Source organism: Chelonoidis abingdonii, chromosome 7 (assembly GCF_003597395.2).
Source record: "Chelonoidis abingdonii isolate Lonesome George chromosome 7, CheloAbing_2.0, whole genome shotgun sequence".
Taxonomy (NCBI): Eukaryota; Metazoa; Chordata; order Testudines; family Testudinidae; genus Chelonoidis; species Chelonoidis abingdonii.
The window spans coordinates 32,571,988-32,596,005 of NC_133775.1; the positions used below are offsets into that span (position 1 = coordinate 32,571,988).

The window sequence follows — 24,018 nt, forward strand, 5'->3', positions numbered from 1 at the left end:
AAAAAAAAAAAGGAGTGGGCATTTCTTCGGATAAGAATAACCAAAGATAGAACACGGAGGATTTAAAGATTGACTACGTTTTGGAGGGGATATAAAGCCTCTTTCAAGACAGAAGCCAACCTAAATGGGGATCAGCGAGAAACTTCTTATGAGCAGGTTATTCCATAACTACCTTCAGGGCTTCTTGCCCTTTCCTTTGAAAAAAGTGGCACTGGTCACTACCAGAGACATGATACTGAACTAGATGACACACTGGTCTGATTCAACATAGCAATTACTGCATTCCTTTGTACCAACATTTTCAAAGTATTCTGAAAACAATATATTAATCTAATCCCTTTTGTTAGATCTTCTAACTAGCTGGTGATCACATTTGAAATCTAAGTTTCCATGCTTAATTTTATATCATGTTTAAATATGTATCCCAATTTACATGTCACAACTGTAATGGCCATGAATTGTAATACAGTAAAATCTTGACATCTGTCCATGTTATATGAAGAATCTCAGCTTTAAATGAAACAAATGCCTCTAACACTGCCAAGATAAACTCTCTTCCAATATATATACACACACCTCTATCTCAATATAGTGTGACCTGACATAACATGAATTCGGATATAACATGGTAAAGCAGTACTCCGGGGGAGGAGGCGGGGCTGTGCTCTCCAGTGGATCAAAGCAAGTTCAATATAATGCAGTTTCACCTATAACACAGTAAATATTTTTGGCTCCAGAGGACAATGTCATAGAGGTAGAGATATATATTATATATTGAGACATCTCATGTTTCTCACAAAATTCAGTTACTTAAAATGGCTATTTGTCATCAAAGAACCCCATTTTCTCCCTGAATTTGGAAAGTCGGTGGTTTAAAGGCTATCAGCTTGACTTCCATCAAGCAGCAGTAGTCGATTATATTCTTCATAATGTGGGTATCCGCTACAAAACTATGGAACTTTATACAGCTCATTTGTTTAAAAGGGCCAGCCATAACCAGAACACTGCCTCTTCAAAATGGTATATTCTTTTTAGAAAAGGAAAAATATCTATTCGGTGCTAATTTCTCGTACACATCAACCATGAGAAAAAACAAATTACTTCTTCAGATTGTTGATCTCCATTTTGAGAGTGAGTCATCACAACTTGAATAACTACTTACCCACTACTAGTCCACATTCAGGACAGATCATGTCTCCAGCTCTGTAATCCTCCACTAAAATGGAATCTGGATGGTTTGGACATGTCACTCTGGGAAGCACATCCAAACTAAAAGAAAAACATTGAACACAGCATTCAAAATATTTCAAACAAAGTTTATTTCCAGAAAAACATTTCAAGTTAGAGGAAAGCAATTTAAACTACAATATGGAAAAAAACGTCAAGCCACATGCCCTTAATGCTGTTTTTAACATACAGCACAAATGAGCTCAGTAATTTAGGGCAGAGAATAACAATTTGGTAACCCAGGATTTATGGAGATTAGAACTCTGAAACATCTTGCCATCTAAAATCCAAAAGGCTACCCTCTTTAAATAAAATGTTCTAATAAAGCACTTATATTACTAGTCTACCTGAAAATCATTCCAGCTAAATAAATGCCTACCAGAAGTTAGTGGTGACCATGTCATTCTAAATATTCATTCCTGCATTTGGCTAGACTTCTTTTTTTTTAATCCAATTAGGCTATTTCTTTAGTGAGCAGTGCATTCTTTACCGTTTTAGAAAACGACTCTTATAGTACCAACAATTTATCAACTTGATCAACAAATTTAAAAAAAGTTTTAACCAAATTAAAATATAAAATAATTAAAATTAAAGCATAACTTGCTATTTGGGAAATCTTTACATTAAACAATTTTAGTAAGATAATAAAGCAGCAGCGATTCACAGCAGCACATACTAAAACAGCAAGAACTAAAATAAGAAACTTTTATTGAAGACATTCAACAGGTTCCAGCTGCATCACATTTTTAATACAAAACAAAAAACCAATCTATCAAGAAACAGTTTCAGAGAACTCACAAAAGGGGTGCTGGTCCGTAAGCAACAACTCTCTGCCATGTGGAGCACTTAAATAGGCATCCCAAGTTCACAAGGCTGACTGCATATTAAATAAAAAGTAAACTGAATCCAGATCCAAAAGCAGAACAGAGGTTTCTGATGATACCTTCTATCAGCAGCATGTCAGTGTAAAATCTGCCCATTTCTCTGGACACATACATTATTCCCCCTGTAGTTTATACATCCTGTACACTGCAATATTTCAATAAAATTCATGGCCATTATATTTATTAAAGTGTGGTATTTATTTCACTGCTGTTAGAAGTTGGGATAACACCAGAAAACATTCACTAAATCTAGAGCAGACACAGAAAGGGAAGTAGATTCACTCTACTGTCCCATCATAGTATCTTTAGTCCTAATTAGAAAGAACACTTTCACCCATAAAGGATCGTTCAGGCACTGAGACCATTCAATCACTAACATCTGCTGATAAATGTCAAAAAGGGAAAATTGTGACAGGAACCCAAAGTGTAATAAGATATAGTTTTCAGTGCTGCTAATCTGGGCCGAAACAGGGGCCTAATAAATACCACATGTACATAACAAGAAGGAAAAGTGGGGATGATGGAATGTTGTCTAACAACTAATTTTATGGGGTGTGGAATGGATGAGCTTTTAACATAAGAACAGCTATGCTGGGTTAGATCAATGGTCCATTTAGCCCAGTATCCTGTCTTCAATACAGTGGCCAGTGCCAGATACTTCAGAGGGAATGAACAGAACAGGAAAATTAGGAAGGGATCCATTCTCTTGTCCAGGCCCAGCTTCTGGTAGTTGGAGACTCAGGGATATCCAGAGCATGGGGTTACATCCCTGACCTTCTTGCCTAATAACTTAATGGAGGATAGGTCCATTAAAGCCTATCTAGTTCTTTTTTGAACTGTTATACTTTTGGCCTTCACAATACCCCTGGCAATGAGTTCCCCTAGGCAATGTGTGACGAACTACTTTCTTTCTTCCCCAAAAAACAAGACAGGAAACTGAAGGGGATGGTAAAAATCTTTCTATGATAGGCCCTGAAAAGTCTAAAAGGGGCTTTTTACTGGGAAAATTTAGAAGAAACATACTATGCATCCATCCCGTGGAAACTCTTCCATTTACATTAAAATACAGGACATGTAAAGGCCTGATTTAACCTGCACAGCAGTTTTATACAGCAACAAAGGGGTAACAGACTATCCAGTTTCTAGCAGACCTTGGTTTCGGACCAGAATGCATCTTTATTCAAACGATCAAGAATGTAAACTAAAATTTTTAAAAAGCACTATAAAGCAGAGGTTTTCAACTAGGGTAGGTGTACCCAAAGGAACAGGTGGGGGTGGGAAGGGCAGAACAGCAGAGCTCAGGGAGGGAGCACTGCCTCCACCCTTGACTCGCTTCTGCAGGCTACCCAACCTGCAGATCAGTGCCAAGCCCCTCACATACACCTTCCTCTTCTCTGAAGTCCTGAGGGAGGAGGGGCAGACTGGGCTTTGATTTTTGCCCCAGGCAGGGCTCAGGATCTGGCCCTCCCACCTGGGGCTGCGGTACTCCGCAGGCTCAGGCAGTCCCCCTCCCGGGGTCATGTAGTAGTTTTCAATTGTCAGAAGGTGGCCACGGTGCAATGAAGTTTGAGAATCCCCCTGCTGGAGATCCCAGACTTCCTACTGCAATATTTTGGAGCTGTTGGCAGCAGAGATACCGTCACTAGCCTACATGTCGCCCCACTACTTACGAACTCCGAGCTTTACAAGAACGTTTGTAACTAGAGTTCAGGCAGAACCAGACACCCAGGCCAAGCTGCACATCACTCACAGGTGAGCGGAGACCACAGCAAACCCTCATCGCTGCCACAAGAAGTCATGGAGGCGAGCAGGGGGCGAGAGAGACCAGAAGCAGAAACCAGCTATGGAAGGACCGCGGGGAATGGGCCGGGGAACGGAAATGGGGCACCAAAGCGAGGGGAAAATCAAAGCGCCCCCCCCTTCCCCCATACAAGGGAGGAAGGGGGTGGTTGGCGGAAGCCGGGCCCCTCTCCCCCGACAGGGTTAGGGACGGGAAAGGGGGGCCGGGTGGAGGAAAAGCGAAGGGGTCCGAGGAGGGGGAAAGGAGCGGGACTGACGACCAGGAACCAATCCCCGAGAGGGCAGCTGGGAGACGCATCAGCATTGCTGTCCCAGGGGCTGAACGTGGGGGAAGACGCGGCCATTTTCTCTCCCCGGCAGATAGTCCGAAATCGCCGCCCGCACCCGCTCCCAGGCTCCAGTCAGACACTCTGTTACCACCACTACGATCACGACGCCGCTCGCTCCACTCACCGGCTGGTAGAGGCCATGTTCGTTCCGTCCTTCCTTGTCCCGAGCTGTGCTGCCTCTGCACAGGCCAGGTCAGGTCAGGAGCAATGCGCAGCGCACTCCCTTATATCCCCTCCGCCACTGGGGCGGGGCTCTGCCAGGCCGTCAGTACGGGCCGCGCTAAGGAGCAAACCGAAAGGGTTCGCGTTCAGCTGCTTCAACTTGAGCCTCCGGAAGCAGCGCCGGCCTGTGGGGCAATGCAAGCACTAGGAGTGGGGCGGGGCGCCGGCTGGGGTCACGCGCCCTCCCTCAGCCCTGCTCTGGGTCTGACGCTCACTTTGTCCCGCCTCTGGGGGCTGTTGGACTGTGGTGTTGAAATACAGCTGCGGGACTAAATGCTTAACAGTGCTTGCCTCGTGGCTTTCCTTTGATTGACATGTTGTTGCTGTAACTGTAGCCGGTTCTAACATAAAAGGGGTAGAGGGGGCTGGGGGATTTGCACCCTGTCCTTCAAGCACTCAAGACCCCCCTCAGTCTGTGGGTAACTATTCCTTGGGGGTGCTCTAATCCTTTTTCAGATGTGGGTGCCTGAAAGCTAATGGAATAGTAAGTTTGGATGAAAGCATTTTGTGTTTGTGCCAAGCTTTAATCAGATGGATGCACTGTGTACCCCTTTGATTTGTTCCTGACATTGCATCACAGACTTCAGTTACCCCCAAGTTTTGGGTTGAGAGAACCCGACGTAACACACATCCGCCCTGAACTAGGTGGCATTACCCTAATAGACTCTGCTCTGGAGTTAGCCAGTCTGGAGACACAGTGACTTAAGTGAGGCTACATCACTGGCCCCTGTACTTATGACAGAGAGCTTCAAAATATGAAGCATCTCCTGCAATGCCAACTTCTTGCCTGCAAATGCTCTTCCAGTGATCTGGCAGAGTGCAATGACTGGGCAATTGCATGTGCATAGGACACAGCTGGAAGCAGTAGGATAACATGACAAGACTACCACTGGGTAACCCCATCCCTTTACCATCTATCCAGGGTTTGATTGGTCTATGCTCCATTAATTTTGGTAGATTTTGCAACATCCCCACTTGCTGGGATTCAAGACAGATTGCTCATTCAAGACATAATTTAGAAAAGCACCTATTGTATCTGCAAATCCTCAGCATCTTTGAAAGTCAGGCCACGATGGTTTAGATACCAAAATATGAATTTGAGGCCTTTTAAAGGCCTGATTTAGGCACCTATGGCCCCAGTTCTGCAAACATACACGTTTAATTTTTACTTACAGTGAACTGTAGAAGTTAAACCAGGTGCAAGGTGTCTCAAGTTGTGCATCCACAATCAGCAGCAGTCACACACCTCAAATGAGAATATTATGGAAATTGCAAGGAAGTGGGACAGCTGAAGCAACTCCAACATGCCAGTTCATGTATGTGCCACTGCTTGTGGGTTTAGACTTTTGATTAAATGAAAAGATAAGCAGATTACATGCATCCTAGCACATTACTGTGGTCCTGATCCACGACCAAGGCTCCTAGATGCTACAGTAATACAAATATAGTAATAATGTTCAACCATGACTTTCTGAAGAAATCAGCCTTTCACAAACACTGAAATTCACATGGAGCAATCTGTGCCATGTTTTATTGCTGTTGTGAGGCTATGTCTAATCACTCATTCATACCAATTACTCAGAAAGCTCAGATGCTGACACAAAAACAGCTATCTTGGGGATATCTCAACATAAGCTGTAGAAATAATTGCCATTTCTAATCAGTATTACATTTGTTATGCTCCAAATCTGCTATCTTCAAACACAGATATGGCACTATGGTTATTTACTATTACATTTTGATAGGCAATTACACTAATGAATTGTGTAAGATACTAAAACCCTTGTTTCTAAGGTCAGAAGCCAAAATTCCAGTGTTGTATTATTTTGTATCATCAGTCTAAGGGATTAGTAAAATTTAACTCATACTATATCCTAGGAACCTAGTTTCTCTCAGAGAAATCTATATATTTCTTATATTAGCAGATTTGTTAAATTTTAAGAGAATTGACAGTACGTGAAAAATGGCAGCTCTAAGCCTCAGTATGGTTTGGGATTCCCCTTTCTCTACTCCACCTGCTTTCTCCCTATGTGCTTCATCTACACTAGAGAATATGGAATTGCTTGTAATTGAGCCAATTGTTTTTCACCAACTGAGGTACAAGCATGTTACAAGCTGAAGCGTGTTAACACCACTAACAGTTTTGTCCTGCACTCAAACTAGCACTCTGCTCAACAGATTCTGCTGTAATGCCCTAGGTCAGGGCAGTTGCAAGTGCAGGGACTGCATTAGGTGGTGGCAAGCAGGGCAGTTACTCAGGGTCCCATGCGTCAGGGGGCCCCATGAAGCTAAGTTACATGCATCAGCCCTGCGCAGCAGATCTCAGGCTTCAGGGGTACAGTAGTTTGGAAAGGTTGAGAACCACCGCTCCAGACAGATATCCCACAGTTCCTGGCACAGCTCCCATGTACAGTTCATGGGAGATTTCAGTAGGTAGTGTGGGTTACCTCAGAGATTATGAGATTTTTTGGAAGGAGAGGTCAAGACTGTCATAACGCCCTGGAATCTCAGAATTTCCTGGGGCAGTATTCCATAACTCATCTGGAGCCAATTTCATTGCCAAATTATTTTTTCAGCATGGAGACCTGATCTAACTCTACTCAATCTCCACTATTATAAGGGGTTTCTGGTGGAGGTGGTTTTTTTTTGTTTGTTTGTTTTTTGAGATGGCAGTACAAAGTAACTAAAGAGACAATGGAGGATGTTCTGGCTGAAAGCCCAGGACCAAGATCAGGAACGGAGAGAGAAGTCAGACTGTTGCTACCAGCCCACTTCAGGGCTGTACAGTTTACTTGCGGATAAAAGCACTGTTGGACAAAACCCATGACCACAGATTGGTTGGATTTAGGATATGCTTACATGGCAGTCAGGGGTGTAACTGCATCATGGACAGACATAAAAATAGAAGTGAAGATGTGGTGACACAGGCTTCAGCACAGGCTATACAAATCTGCCAGGAACCCTGTACTCCTGTTGCTAACCTGTGCTAGCCAGATTAAAGCTAGCATGGGCATGCTTCATGCTGCAGTCATACTTCTGATTGCAGAGTAGACATATCTTAAATTGTTCTCAAGATGTCAGAAAGCCAGCACTGACTCCAGATTCCAGAACACGGAAGGGAATATTTCTAGAACTGTTTTCTGAGTTTGTTCCAACTCTGCAGTGCAAGACCACAAGGATGAAAGTCATGGGGGGAAAAAAGAGCATAGGAATCATCCTCTAGAAGCAGTCTGCTCTGGATTACTTCTATTCAACTGGGAACCAGTTTGAGGTTGGTAAGGCCACACAGAGCCTTAAGGATATTCAAAGATGAGGCAGCTACTAGAGCACCTTCCATAACAGCCTCTTCTTTAGGACTCACTCCCCTCATTCCCTTAGCTTGAAATAACCTAAGTTTATTAACCTTCATAGCACAGTGCAAGGCCCATTCCTGTTTTCCAGAGATCTTAGTTAAGGTTTCTAAATAGGTGTTTTGCTGTGGAGTTACTGGTGGTGGTTGGGGATAGGCTGATTAAGAGTTGAAAAGGAATTACAGGATTGATCTATTCCAGTGTTGTATATTTAAGGATTGCCAAGGAGCAAGGTCTCTCATTTTTATGTGTGCGCATATATAAATCAAACTAAACTTTTAAACTCTTATACCACCACATACTATTTTAAAACTTTGAAGATTGAGTACTTTCAAATATAGTAATTTGATAACTGTGGGAAATTAAAACAGTAATGATTTAAAACATTTAGAACTGCCTACTCACCAAAAATTGCATTAGTTTAACTAAATCAATTTTGTGGTGTGTGTTCATAAGCTGTTAGGTACTAAGTCCCTGGAGCTAGCTAACATGCACCATTTCAAAGCATTTCTTAATTTCCCTTCACATCAAGCTATGATATGTAAAACACAATATTCCATCTTCAAATCCTGCTATTTCCAACTGGCTCCCATACCATTACGTCAGAACAGCTCTTATTCTTCTAATTCTGACTACTTCCTCCTAAGCCCTAACACAGTTATATGATGTATTTATTTTTTCAGTGCCCTAGTAAATCTCCCACCCCTAAAATGTGGATTTCCGTGATTATTTTGTGAAATAGTCAATACTTCAGAAAGACTGAAAATAATTCCTTGGATCACATTATTTGCAATGGATAAATTGTTATTTTAGCTATTCAGCAGGTAGCCTCCCAGAGTTATTTGCAATTTCATATGAATCATACTGTATTTAGAGTACATTAGCTTTTAATGGTATAATGAAATATCTATGTATAAAATAATTATACCAGATGGAATAGCTAATACAAATATAAAAATCAAGATGTAGGTTTATTCCAGTTCTTCAGGATCACCTCAGCTGCATCCAGTGTGCTGTCTTGCTGCAAGTATAGAATGCCACAATTACTGTAGGTACAGAGCTTTACAAAATAGAGTATCAGCCATTTTTATGGCACTACAAACTAGTATTTTTTGACAAAGTTACAACTGTATCTTGTAAATATCCAAACGATTCAATAATTTGCCACTAAACTCTGTAACTATATATCCAGAGGGTACACCAAGAAAGGAATTCAAAATTAAGATTTCTTGTAATTAATGTAAAATTTTGTACATTCAAAATATCATTTCCAAACAACTCCTTTGCTTTCCTTAGTGTTAATACTATCAAACAATGTAGAGATCAATTCCATTACATCGGTGTTACCATCTACTGCATTTACAGTAGTGGTCTTGTCCATGCTACATTTGAAGTCGTGCTACCCTGTGTGTAAAACTGGGTTTTTTTGTTTTTAAATACCCATGTAATGAAGCTGTGCTATGATTCTCTTCTCCCTCTCCCCACTCCAAGCGTGGGTATTCCATATTGTGGACAGTTTTGTGAGTTGGCTATAGCCCTGTGAGTCACACATGTAGTCTATAGCTTGATTTCTTAGAAATTATCTCTGTGCATACTGGGCAGGAAAAAGAAGCAGTCAAGTTGCTTTGTGTTTCTGCAACCTCACCACTCGCCATTTCTGTTCCTTATCCAAATCAGAATGGGCCTGTATTTTGTATTAATTTCTTCTTCCATGTGCGTATTGTTGCATTCTTAATAAAACACATTTTTCAGTAATGCTATTAAAAACGTCAATATAAAAAGAACCAAATAACTAACTGCTTAACAGCAAAAAAAAAACCAACACAAAACAACTCCTTTAGATTAAACTACACGAACACTTTAGTAATAATCAACACTGCTATCAGAATAGTCTTCTAGAGCAGGACACAAACTTACTTTGATGAAGCAAAAACGTATATATTTCTCAAACTGCTTTTTGGTCTCTGGGCCACAGAATGCTGTAAGAGGAATTGCTGACAATTTCTGAAATGATGAAACAATGATTTGCTGATTACACACAGATACAGTCAATTTTAGGTTTGATAAATTGTACAGCCAAGATTTTGGAGCCTTCCTTTCCTTCATTAGAATTGAACTGACTTAATTTTCAGAATTCACATATCAAATATAAGTACCTAATCCTGCACCAGTGAAATCAATGAGTTTCTCTTGATTAGGAAGAGTGATCAAGTTTAGGTTTGGCATGTGATAGCTAAGTCTGATCCAAACTCAACCACTTTTTCTAAGCAAGACAGGTAGCGGGATCTTGCCTACTGCAAACATATAAGTGTGGAAAACAGCAATTATTGGGACTTGTCTTTATTGTTTTGTGCTAAGACTACAAGCTACATTTTCAGTAGGATGTTATAGTTCAGCAGGATTTTAGCCACTAGATTCCCACAGTTAGAGTGATATGCACAGCTAAACTTCTAGGGATACTTTAAAATGTAAATATCTGAGCTGTATCCTTTTATAGGTGCAGGTATATTTTTATTTTAGGTATAGAAATATTCCTAATTTTTAATGTATATCAGAGTGACTGCATATAAGAGACATCTTACCTTAGATTTTATCATCCATTTCACAAATTTATAATCATAATGTTGATTCGCCTCCATATCAGACAGATCCACATCTAAAATAAAAATGAATGTGAAATGGAGCATAATATTATATGACCTCCCAGATTCCAGTGGGAGGACACTTGCCTTTCAGTATTCTTTATTACAGTTGATACTAGAATCACTACAAAAACACTAGGAAGAACTGAACCAAGTCTTGTGCTCCATTCAGAGTCTAATCCTGGTTTTGACACTACTTGTACGACTTTGGTGGGGGGGAAATGGGATATTTACCTATTTCAAAGGGATACTATGAGGCCTAATTAACATAAGTGCAAAGTGCTATTACAGGCAGTCAATGGAAGACATGAGACTGGGGCCAGGTCTACACTAGGGACTAGGAAAAATCCATACCTCAGAGATGCAGCTATACTGACCTAGCCCCTGGTGTAGACAGCATAATCATAAGAATTCTTCCTTTGACACAAGGAAGTCCATTACCTATGGCAATGGCAGACTCCTTCCCATCAGTGTAGGTAGTACCTACACTCAAGTGAAACAGCTGCAGTTGCGCCTCTGTAGCATTTTAAATGTATGAATCCCTAGAAGAAAGAATTCTAGGGTAAATTCTCTCTCTGATATTATGATATCCTCAACTTTTGGAAGGATTGGTAAACTTTGGTGAAATTTGAAAGTCCTTTTAAATATTGATTGAATTAAAGTGCTTTACAGTGCCTCCAGTGTTTGAGTGACTTTAGATTGAGGGGAAAAACTGAACAGGTAAGTCTGTGGGTGTGGGCCCAAGATTTTAAGGCCTGGTCTACACTGGGGGGGTGTCGATGTAAGATACGCAACTTCAGCTACGGGAATATTGTAGCTGAAGTCGAAGTATCTTATTCCGACTTACTTCTCGTCCTCACGGCGTGGGATCGACATCCGTGGCTCCCCCGTTGATTCCACTACCGTTGTTCACTCTGGTGGAGTTCCAGAGTCGACGGGGAGCGCGTTTGGGGATCGATATATCGCGTCTAGATGAGACACGATATATCAATCCCCAATATATCGATCACTACCTGCCGATACGGCGGGTAGTCTGGACGTACCCTCAGACACAGATCAGTAATTCTCAAACTTTTGCAAATCATATACCTTCCTAAAATAGAAATCCAGTTAACTACTTTCTCTCCCAACCCTAATTTCACATCTTCCCTGCAACAGCCATCAGACTTGATTAAATGAAAAAGTAATACAAAGGCAGTAATTAGAAATCACACCACTCAAAAATGGATGAACGGATTTTACCAAAACTTACAAAAATAATCACCTCTGGGCCAAGTTCACACACAAAACATTTTAGCCCAAAACAGAGTTTGCTTGAAAGTTTAATGAGAAATGGAAAAAAAGGGGCAGTTAAAATGGAAGTTGCATTTTAATCTTAACTATAGAGTATGCTCCCACTCCCTCCATAATAAACCTTCACTAACTGAGTGCAGAAACATCAACAATCATGAAGTATCCTCCATCTGGAATGACAGGTTTCAATCCAACTTCTTGGAGTAGCTGAGCCATCCGATTACGCTTGCCTTCCAACTCTCGAGACAGAGAGTAAAAGTAGCAGTCTGGGTCATCCATGCGTTTAAAGTCGATCCGAAGTGCTTGTGCCAGCGCCTCCTGCAAACATAATCAACATACAAAGATTTCCTGCGGGTGGAACCTTGCACCCATGCACAGTCCTACTGAAGTTACTGGGAGAGGTCGCTGGGACGTTGCATGGTGTATGGGCCTTCTCAGATAGATCCTATAGATCACATAATAAAATAAATAATAATAATAATAATTTTTCTATTATCCCTTTGCAGGACCAGGGTCTTACTGAGTCCACAAATACCCCAAACCACTGCATCACAAAATGTAACTTGTGCATTTATTTTGACAAGTTGTTATTTACTCCTTCTAGTGTTGTAACACCTATAAGTACTTATCAGGACAGGGCCCCATTCTCCTAGACATTGCTCCAGACAGAGGAAGTCACAGTCCTTGCCTCAAGAGTTCACAGTGTAATTTGAAGTATAGTTTAGTTTTAATTATTGATGCTAATACATGATAGATATTAGTAAATAAACTGTAGACTGTTTGGCAAAAGTAATTCACAGCAATATGAGATGTCACTGCAGCATCTTGTAATTACATTTTTGCTGAGAAAGGAGTGAGGCTGCCAAGCTTTGTGCAACAATGCTCACTTTTGAAGATTCTTGCAAATTCTCATTGCATTAATTTTTTTAATTGCCTCATTGGTAACTCTCAAATTTGCCTTCTGTACCAGCACACTTATCCCCAAGAAACTACATAAAAATATTTAGACATTTCAAAATTCATACTAATTTGTATTAATTGTATTGCAGTAGTGCCTAGAGGCCCCAGCTATTTTATGGAAGACACGGTACAAACAGAACCTCTCTCCTCTCCCATCTGTATCTACCTGTAACGGAGTTGGGCACGTATACAGTGTATTCTGCTGAACAACTTGCAAATGTTTTATCAAATGCTGTGGACCAATGGACCATCCAAGCTAAGGGAAAGGAGAAAACACAGACACATCTTAAACATAAGGCAAGTTAGCAATTAGAACTCATAATAAAGAATTAAAAGTTGAAAGAATTTGAGGTATTCACAGTGGGAAGAAGAATAGTGCACTTTTGTTGACATAAAAACTGTAAAAGTTTTGCTAAATGGCAGGTTTGAAATGCTGGAGAGAAGACTCATATATACTAATTAAAATGTCCTTGAACTCTGCTGTTGTGTAGCACAAACCTAATGCATCACATACCATCGAGCAGAAAACAGACTGAGTGTTTACACTGTAATAATTGAAGTTATTCCGGCTTTTTTATAGAAACACTTCCATTTTTTGTTTCCTAGGCACCTTCTTCATGTCACACAGGCTGTTTTAGATGCATGGAATTGCCCCAAAATATATTAAAAAACTACACAATGGTATACAAGTCCCTAAATGGCTGCAGAGTGACTGTCTCTAACTGACAAAGTGCTATTTTCTTTTGCTGTCCCTTTGTAATGTATAACTATGTCATCAAATTTCTTATTCTTTTCCAACCCTGCCAGTTTAGGGTTTGTTTGTTTTTTAAACTGTTAGAAGTATCAGTTAATTGCTTCGCTCTCTTTTTGGAGTACTTCACTACTGATGTTATATAGGGCAATGATTTGAGCTGTTCCTCCCCTTCCTCCAAATCATCAGTAGAGAGAAGTGGGGGAATTAAAGTTTCAAGTCACCTTTATAAAGGAGCCATAAAAGGCAAAACCAAATGTTTTGTGTGTGATACAAAACCAAATGCCGCACAGAAACTAGTGTGCCATGGTGTAGACTGGATACAGCTGATAAATAAGAAAGAAGAGGAAGGTGCTGCTCAGATTATGGATATTTTTGCTAACATACTTTCTGCAACTGAAGTTGAAAATTTGCTGCTAGATGTTTTAATATTTTTGTATTTGTTTTAGTAATCAGTATAAAGCATTGTCATTACTTTACCAGAGCCAAATAAAATATTATTGGTCACATATAATGGGATCTCAAGCTAGCCTAAATTTTTGCATCTCCAATGTACTACAGGTGCAATTTTGTAGGCTAAAATAATTGTGCACACAAGGAATGGTGTTCTAGACTGATCCGTGGAAGCCATAAGATCCATAGATGTTTTAATGCCAACATTTACACCTGCTTCACAAAACTGGAAACAGGTTTTAAACAATACTCTGTGTTTATCCTTCAGCAGTCTTGGCTCTTTTTACAAAGCAAACAGTGTTTTGTATTTAATTTTTTAATATTCACCCTCCTGTTTCACTTTCACATTAATTGTAAAAATAAACGCTTAAGAGCATTGTTAGAGAGTGCATTTTAAAGGTAGGCAGCATTTCCAAGTGAATATTGTCCGTAATTTTTTGTGAGTTGGATGCACAGTAAGTTTTCAAATGATAGAATGCAAAAATAGACAGGGTTCAGGTCAGATAAATATATCTTATTTATGTAACAGATCTCTTACTCTTGTTATTCTTACCTTCCAGCCAGTGACACTATATGTCTTTCCAGCACTTCCTATAGTTATTGTTCTCTCCCACATGCCTGGCAGTGTAGCTGTACATAAAATAAAGTGACTTGGTTGCCAGTGCACATACATGTTCCATACAATCACAAAACCTGTATTGTTCCTGGCTAAGAGCAGCAGTATTTTAAATTTAATATTGTAACAAACAAAGCTAGGAGAAAAAATCTTCAATTAAATGAAAAATGGACAAATGTATTTTGGAAAAGAAATTAGACAAGGATCAACAAAAGAAGAAAGTTAAGGAATGAGGCAAGACACACAGAGTGAAAACATCTTTCATTTTAATATGAATTTTGTTCTTGGGAAAGGTACCAGACTGTCAGCCCTGGAGACCAAGGCCCTCATCTAACCACAGAACAAATGCTGCATGATCACTGGCAAGCTCTGCTACATTTCCCTCTCACTATGCTTTAATCTGAATTGGAGGGATCACGCCTAGAAATTGACCTCCTCTATGTCCATTCAGTCCTTGTCCACTCTGCTGGTGCTGCCATTAGGAACGTTAACCAGTGCCAGTTCTGGTGACTGAGCCATCCACACCCCCAAACATCTACTAATTCTACATCAGCAGCTTGAAAAACATCTATCCCTTTAGAATAAGATTCGAACTGAGAGGGTGTGAAAGAAAGGGCAATGAAGTAGTTTCTCAGCTGTCACCGGAAAACAGCATAATCCAAATAATCATCATGGGATTGATTACAATGCATCTCAAAACCTGTAGTATCTGCCAGTCTTCGCTACCGTTTATAAAACACACGGGCATAGTTGAACTGTTACATCTACTACTGAGACTCACAACTGTATCCCTGTAATGCAAAGTCTCAGCCTTCCTGAAGCCAGCCAAAGTGTTTCTCAACACCTCAGTTTCTGTAGAATTTAAGCTTTAATTTAAAAAAATTCAATGTCAAACCCTTATGACTACAGGTATTGGTGCTATTTCCCATCAAAATTTAATATTAACATACTTAAAAATATTTCATCAGCTGCTGAGAGTCAAAATGTGCCTTCAGACTTGCAGAAAGTGGATTCCTCACTGAGTTTTGCAGAGTTAGGTTATGTCTATATGAGGAGCACTTTACTGGCATAGGACTACTGCTATACTATACCAGCAAAGTGCCCTAGTGTGGATGCAGAGATAGTGGCAAAGCTGCACTTTGTACCAATACAGCAAAACCACCCCCCAGGAATGAAAACAGGTTTGCTGATATAGCTGCATCTAGACCACGGGTTTCTGCCTGCACAGCTTTATCTATCAGGGATCAAACCTCTTCACACTCCTGACCTGCCAGCATAGTTATGTCTGTCAAGAGTGTGCAGAGGTGTGATCCCTGACAGACATAACCATGCTGGCAGAAGTCTGCATTGTAGAGCTGACCTGAGCTACAGAATGAGCCTTCCAAAAGCATCTCTGGCTATCTGCTTTTGGTTGAAACTCCCAGATCTGTTCCGACTATCTAGCATATACAATAGGTCTACTCTGCAGGTGGGAGGTGTGATTCCCAACTCAGGTAGACATACAGGCACTAGCTCTGATCAAGCTGGAGTGCTAAAAATAGCAATGTGGCTGCAGCAGCATAGGCAGCTAGCCAGAGCCGCCTCCCGAGTACATACCTAAGATCTTAGATATGATTGTGCTTGTGCAGCTAGCTTGAGCTGCCACCCATGCTATTTTTAGTGCACTAACTTGATCAGAGCTGGCAGATTTACCGGAGTTACACCTCCCAGCTGCAGTGTGGCTAAATCCAGGAGCTCTTTGCTCTTTTCTCAACACTTTTGGGTGATTCTTGGGCTGTTGGTTCACGCCACAGACCTTGACAGCTCTTTCATCTCTGATTTCTGTAGTATCCAGGTACACTGGATTGTTAGCTGGACAAGTCTGTTACAATGATCAGCAGTGAATTAGTTAACAGTGGATATGTCTACACTGAAATAAAAAACCCAAAGCTGGTCCAGGTCAGCTGACTCGGGCTCAGGCTGAAAAAATGCTGTGTAGACATTCGGGCTTCAGCCCAAACCCTAACACAGCAATTTTTAGTCCTGCAACCTGAGCCCCATAAGCCTGAATCAGCTGACTCGAGCCAGCCACAACTGTGCCACAGGGCTTTTATTCCAGTCCAGAAGTACCAAATGTTGACATTTACGCTATATAATGACACATGGAAAAGAGAGTTACCTCACAAGAGGAGAACCAGTGGAAAACCGGTGCTGACAGGGCCAGTTCGATCAGGATGGATGTAGTTCACTCCCATTAAAAAACTTCAGAAACAGACTTCAAAGAGAAACAGCAGAACTAAAATTCATTTGCAAATTTAACACCGTTAATTTGGGCTTGAATAGGGACTGGGAGTGGCTGGCTCAACACAAAAGCAGCTATGCCTCTCCTGGAATTGACACCTCCTCAACTATTTTTGGGAGTGGACGACAGGCCAATTTGATCAAAGTGGATGCAAACACTGGTTCTCCACTTGTGAGGTAACTCCCTTCTCTTCATGTGTCAGTATATAATGCCTGCATCTGTAATTTTCACTCCATGCATCTGAAGAAATGAGGTTTTTTACCCATGAAAGCTTATGCCCAAGTAAATCTGTCAGTCTTTAAGGTGCCACCAGACTCTATTGTTTTCGTGGATAGAGACTAACACAGCTACCCCCTGATACTTGACATTTACACTGTCATTGCCAGGCCTCAGAATTAATAGTGTATTGAGATGAATGAGCGATCACACCTTTCAGGGCACCTCTTCACAAGGAAAAAAGGTGTGTTCTTAACTCATGTTATCGAACACATGGTAGCTGGGGACACTCAGGAAAGTTAAGAATTTAAAGTGAATTTGTCAAACCACATTAAATTTTTGTGTGGAAACTCCATTCAGCATTAAAGTGACTTTCAGTTGGTTTAATATGTAGTGAATTATGCTAAACCAAATTAAGGCCATTTTAATTCTGGTGGAGCAAAAGACTTTTCTTGTAGCTGCAGGCTTTTTCACAGATAGCTTCAATGGAATGTCTTTTCTGACTCTCACAATCCATGGATCACTTCATAGGATAAACCCAGATGTGTTTCCCAAAGTTGTTATATATAAGGTTAGAAGAGGGCACAAGGAGTAGTGATTTTAGTGGTCCTGTTGCATCCCATCCTACCATATTGTCATACTAAAGAGCTATTGCCAAATCCAGCACAACTGTCAGGAGTTTTCTCTACGAAGGCCCATAAGCAAGGCTGTCATAGATGTAATGGCAAAATTCCATGGGTAAGTTTTCACAGTACCTCCCTGTACTAGAACTGGTTCAAGCCAGTGCCCATCACTGTCATTTTGGAGCGCATTTACAAATATAAAACACAAAACAATTAGCAAACGAGAGACCCATCTTTCCCCTAACCAGCACTAACCCACTCCAACTGACCAGTAATCTTGAAAACAAAAAGTCAGTTTGAACAGATGCATCTTCAATTCAGCTATGTAGGCTGTAGTATTTAAGCACCATGTCCAAAAGGCTGACAAACTGTCTCTAGCATATTGCCAGGACGAGTGAATTTCAAAGCCAGGTGCCCTCTATTTAGGCCATGTCTACACTATAGGTGCTACAGCTACAAGCACGCCACTTAGCCGAGATACTTCCTACAGTGACAGAAGGGGTTTTTCCTTCACAGTAGATAATCCAACTTTCCAAGTGGTGGTAGCTAAGTCAATGGAAGCTGCAACTAAGCCCCTGAGCGCCACAGCTACGTTGACCTAACCTTAAATGTAGACCCAAGATTGTTTTGCAACCTACTCCCAGGAATTCAAGCTTGGGGACAGATAGTAGAAGCATTCCAAACAATAAGAGCAGGGAGAAGGTGGAGGGGAAAAGGGCAGTTTATCACTTTCACAATCAATAAATTAATACGCAGGATTAAATGGAATGGGGAGCATTTTTCCATGCCATATGGCAGTATCATTATATTCAAACTCAGTACAGTTTAATATAATTTTAACACCAATCAAGTGCAGAGAATTATCTGTAAGGTAATACATATAAGCATGTTACCTGGGCTGGCACTCTGTTTGTTGAAATGCCAACAGAATCCTCAGTTAATATGAAAACTCTAAATCTGCCACTATACCTCTAATGGTTACGCATAAGAGAATTGCACTTTTACAAAAGTCAGATAAGGGTTAGAGACATGATGAAGTGTTCTATATTAGAGAAGACTGCCTGGGTGACAGAATAAAGACTATGCTAATTTTATGATATATGACTAGCTACTCTATTAGATTATATAATAAGAACCACCACCACACTCTGTAATATCCATTTTGCATCTTTAATAGAAGAAGTGTCACTGCATTTGATTGAGTATGTAAAGCTTAATATAAAAACCTTGCAGCTTCTAAATAGTGAAACAGTGGATTTTTTTCTTGTATTATTTTTAATGTGCAGTTATAAAAACTAAGAAGCTGAGGTTAAAAAAAAAAGTCTTGCTTCTTTTAGTAAAATAATTTTATCAGTTACATTTTTACTCTGAAGGTTTTATGGTTGGTAGGTTTTTAACAATAAATTGTATGATTATTTGATGGGATCTGTTAGAGAGTATGTAGCTAAATCCAAGTGACTAACACTCTAAGCTTTGACTTGAGTCATTATCATACTGGAATCGTAAATTTTATGTTGTGCAATAAAAATGCTTTTTGTTCATCTGGTATTTTTCCTTCAAAATCGTCAAACAAAAGTTAGATTAATACTACACTAATAAAACTAAGAGTTTTATTTCCTCCATGTCCCAGTGCATAATATCTTGCATGATATTATCATTAGGTCACCATTTTTTTAAATAGCATTAGAAAGCAAAAAACAAACTTGTAGCCAGCACATCCCATGGATATCAGTGGGAGCTGAGCGTGCAAAAGGACTGCATCTTCAGCAAGCAGAAAACAATACATTAATTCAGTTACACTAAACTCATCTTAATTATCAGCATTCCAAAGTCATTGTAGATTAAAAAAACAATATTTGCTTATTCCTACTTAATTATATCAATTTTATCATTAATATAAATTAGTGGCTTTCATCTGTCAATCTCAAAGCACTTTATAAAGAAGGATATTATGATTGCCACTTTAAAAGATGGGGAAACCGAGGCATGGAGACATGAAATGGTTTGCTCAAGGCCACACATTATGTCAGCATCAGAGCCAGGAACAGAACATAGTTCTTCCGACTGTCAGGAAAATTAATTTTATGCTTTTTGGGTTAACATTTTAATTTCAACAGGACTTTGTTGGGCATCATTAAAATTCACCTTCCTTGTGATAACATGGGACTGTATAACTCTACAGTCCATTACCTTTCAGCTGAGTGTTCATGCAGGTAGCTACTTCCAGAACCAAAACCTGTGTATAGCTGAGAAGATAATCCTTAGTACTAATTAGCAAGGCAAGGGATTTTAGACTTCTTACAATCCACAAACTAGGATTCAAACTACGGCCACAACCTCCAAAAATTTACACATGTGATTAACTTAGGCACTTGTGCAATCCCATAGACTTCAGTAGGACTACGTATAAATGTAATACTAAGCACATGTAAAAGTGTTGCAGAATTTGCATTAAGGTTATTGGCAGCATATATTGGATGTGCCTATACTAAAATCCAGCTCCTAGTGAGGTCAGTGGAACAGTTTTCATTGACTCAGTTAGCGATGGACCAGGCCCTACGAAAGGAAACTATTGCAGGGACCACGATAGCATGAAATGTTTAATTGTCTGATCTGTCCTTGCAATGATTTAGTTTGTCCACATAGCATCTCTGCCTGAGAGAACTACTGAAGCACATCTCCACATAGCCCCCCGTGTGATTTCACTGTTTGAAATGCCCATTATTTTTAATATCCTCTGCTTGGGAGGAGGGTGTAGGAAATCATCTTTCCTACACTTTTGTTCTTTACCTTTTGCCAACTTTTTTTTTCCTGTTTACTATGGGGCAAGCAATAATGTGGTTTCCTTATTGTGCACTAGCCTCACTGATTATATCAGCAGAGCGCCAGGAAAGAGGTTTGTTAGCGACCTCCTGTTCCCTTCCCTGAGCTAGCTCTGCAACAAAGCACACCACTGAGATGTAGATACTTAAACAGTGATTATCTTTTCTTGGCAACAAAGAATTGAATTAGGGTGGGATTTTCAATAGGACCTAAGTGGTTTAGGAGCACAAGGCTCATCCACTTTCTATGGGTCTTGCGTGTCTCAGTCACTTAGATGCTTTTGAAAATTCCACCTTTAATCTGATAAATAAAGATTTAGAAAACAAATGACGTTCTTCATCAGTTTCATCATTTTAAACTAAACCAAAATTATGGCTTGAACTACTTGACAGCATCAGTTAACTCTGAGATGCACATTTATGATATCCTTCCACAACCATCCGTGTGGTTATACAAAAATCAGTACCTATTTTAATGTGTTTATTTCCTTTGTAAACCAGCCATTCATATACCTCATCACTGAGGCACAGGGTGTCATGTTTAATACAGAGATCAGCTATTACCTGGAGTTCTTCTTTGGTAAACACCTAGAATGCAAAAAGGGAGGGCCAATGCATTAATCAGTGTATTTAAGATATACTCCGAAATTACAGCTACTATGTTAAACTAGAATGGAAGTCTTACCTTGCCTATAGGGTTGTGCGGAGTATTCAGTATAATAGCTTTTGTTCTGGAATTAAATTTACTTGCAAGTTCAGTGGGATCTAATACCCAATCAGCACTAGATGCAGAGTTCCCAACAACAGTTTTCTAGAACAGAAATAAATGTCTGTATTACTTAAGTGCAACACACATTATAGCCCAGACCATGCCTTTCTCCATGCAAAGCCCACAGGAAGACCAAAGTTAGGAAACTATCTGTGCCCTGCTGCAACATGTAGTCAAGAGGAGAAAGCTTCAGCCAACCATGGAGCAGATAGGGAGCATGACCCTTCTAAGCTTCATACAGTTACACATTACAGTGAGGGATATGGCATAAGAACTGCTGGAGTTCACCTACGTTCACAATGACAGGGTCAAAATTTCTTACACAGGGAAATCCCTGCAAGTCTTCAGGATTTTACTAATGCTGTAGAATAGTTATCTCCAGCTCTACCGCCCACAAAACTGGGGGAGCTCAACTGCACAGAGTGCAGGCACAATGCCTTCCATAGACTGGAAGAACAACACTAGGCTGCTTCAATACTCATCCCTCTAGATTTTTGTTCCAAAGAACAAAAGTTTTCTAGCCTTTCATTACAACTAATTTGTAATTTTCTTTCAAATATCTGAGGTGTTGCTATTTGAAAATCAACCACAGAGAAACTGCTCATCTCCATAACTAAAAAGGAAACAGTCATTCCGCTTTTTGTGGTAAATGGAAAACCATTCCTAATTTAGTACGCAGTTTTTGGATTAGAGACTATATCTCTTCACAAGCTGCTGAACAGGATCAGAAACCAACTCTTTAAAATAACGTATGTAAACTGTATGGGCATGTGATCACCCTTCCATTATTTTGTGTTTCAAAACTTTTCTGATGGTGTCAAACAAAAGGACTTTAGGAGCTTTCAGCATGCAGAAGCTGAATTAAATGGGAAACAGGGCCCTACTCTTTACAACATTTGTAGAGCACTATGTCTATAATGCTTTAGATAGCATCACCTCTGAACCTTATATTGTTGCATTTTATCTCATTTATTATATAGTTGTGTTAAGAAAAACTAGACAGGGACCATCTCCTATAATGTGATTATCGAATATTATTAGTCTCACGAAAGAATTTTGAATTCGGTGATTAATACTAAATTAAAAAAAAAAAAAAACACATACATATCTCAATGGGATAAAAACAGGTTTTCCTCCTGCCATCTTCACCATGGGTTCATAACAGTCAAAAAATGGCTCAATTATTATCACCTGAAATTAAAACACAGTCAGCAAGACCTAGAATTGAGAAATTACTATGTGTAATAACATCATATTACTTTCTTCAGATTTACTTTGGCCATATGAATTTACTGTGACCCTTGGGCATTCAACCTGATTTGATAATGCACCATTTTCATCGTTTTAGGACATCATATGGCAATGTTCTCAATCTGATAATTAGAGGTACTACTCACTCAGATAACAGATATTGGTAGTACTTCAGAGGTTAGACGTGGGCAGTTCTTCTCAAGTTAGATGCTACAGTTGCTACTAGCATATAATGTTAGAAGTGCTTACAGATAGAGACACAAAAGGTATTAAAATGTGGAGAGTGGAGACAAAAGGGTTATTGAACAATAGCAAAGGATTAGGGTAATACGAATGACTCAAAGAGTGATAGAGACAAAAGTGGAGAGAAGATCAAAGCAACTGGGAAGAGAGAGAAAACAGATGAGAACATAAAACAGAAGTAGTCTTAAGAAAAGGAAAAAAGCCAGTGTACCACACCAGAAAAAGCACTCGTCAGTTACAGTGCATCCCAAAAAGCCATTTCAAGTATCTGGTAGCAGTGGAAAACAAAGCAATAATGAAAGGATAAATCATCAGACCTAACATATGAAAACAAATACTGGGGTATGATCCTAACTTTAAAAATGTGTATACTTTTTTCCCCCTTCACATTGGTACCATACAATAGTCTGACACAAAACCTGAAATATAATGGCTATTCAAACATTGAGAACAGATACCTTGTACCATATTTAGCTTCTTGATGCAAACAGCAGCCCACAAAGTTCGTAAAATAGGAATCAGTGGGTGTTAACAGCAGCAATGATGTAGAAGCTATGAAAAGTACAACAAACAGGAGAGGAGGCCTGCGTGTTGGTGAATGAGATGGAGGCATCCACGAGACAGTCTCCTTACTGAGATATGGCCTAATCCTAAAAGTGTTTGCCAGCCCCTCATCTACACGACAGGGCTCTTAATTGTTTGGCATAGGTCAAATAGATAAAACTGCAATTTACATATTTTTAAAAAACATTAAAAACAAAACATCAACATAATTAATTTTATTTTGGTAGCTATAATAAAATACTTCAGATAAAGCTTACTTCATCTCCCTCTTCAATTAATCCCTGTATTGCACTAAACAGAGATCCATATCCTCCCACTGTCACCAAGATGTCTGTGTAAGGGTCAATCTTCCTTCCACAAATCTTCTCATATACCTGGGACAAGGCTTTCACCAGCAATGGATGGCCCTGTTCAAAATAAAGAATAACACACTTGGATGTGTGCGCTATGTATTAAGTAACAGGTAATACAGACAACTGATAATACAAAATATATCTATCTACACACACATACACGATTTACCTCTCAATAAACAGAAATAACTGTGGGCAGAATTATTAATAGTTAGGAGATTACTGGTATGATTTAGAGGAGATTTTGTGCTGTAAGTGTTTGATTTCTTTCATTCAGAAAAATAAAAACGAAGGGTAGTGGGGAGCTTGTTTGTTTGAAACAAAGAAAAATATGAGATGAGGCCCTACACTACTAGGAGTTTTAGCCTA

The 24,018-nt window shown here is 39.8% G+C and overlaps 2 protein-coding genes across 7 annotated transcripts in view; both read right to left on the reverse strand.

Annotated features, from left to right (window-relative positions):
* The window catches only part of GTF2B (general transcription factor IIB), a 31,584-nt gene extending 27,124 nt beyond the window's left edge, over nt 1-4,460 (reverse strand). The window contains exons 1-2 of the mRNA XM_075067781.1: nt 4,365-4,460; nt 1,163-1,269 (exon numbers count right to left, since the gene is read on the reverse strand). Coding sequence (XP_074923882.1) covers nt 1,163-1,269; nt 4,365-4,381 — 124 coding nt within the window. The 5' untranslated portion in view covers nt 4,382-4,460. The remainder of the gene's footprint in view (nt 1-1,162; nt 1,270-4,364) is intronic.
* A 4,304-nt stretch (nt 4,461-8,764) lies between these two features.
* KYAT3 (kynurenine aminotransferase 3) overlaps nt 8,765-24,018 on the reverse strand; it is a 35,097-nt gene continuing 19,843 nt past the window's right edge. For 5 of the 6 annotated variants that reach the window (XM_032770073.2, XM_032770071.2, XM_032770074.2 and 2 more), the window contains 10 exons: nt 23,554-23,703; nt 22,343-22,429; nt 21,155-21,280; nt 20,937-21,057; nt 14,465-14,541; nt 12,874-12,963; nt 11,879-12,065; nt 10,395-10,468; nt 9,730-9,816; nt 8,765-8,833 (listed from right to left, as the gene is read on the reverse strand). In XM_032770073.2, the coding sequence (XP_032625964.1) occupies nt 8,771-8,833; nt 9,730-9,816; nt 10,395-10,468; nt 11,879-12,065; nt 12,874-12,963; nt 14,465-14,541; nt 20,937-21,057; nt 21,155-21,280; nt 22,343-22,429; nt 23,554-23,703 (1,062 nt within the window). In that variant the 3' untranslated portion in view covers nt 8,765-8,770. The remainder of the gene's footprint in view (nt 8,834-9,729; nt 9,817-10,394; nt 10,469-11,878; nt 12,066-12,873; nt 12,964-14,464; nt 14,542-20,936; nt 21,058-21,154; nt 21,281-22,342; nt 22,430-23,553; nt 23,704-24,018) is intronic. The other variant, XM_075067780.1, reaches the window with a different exon arrangement.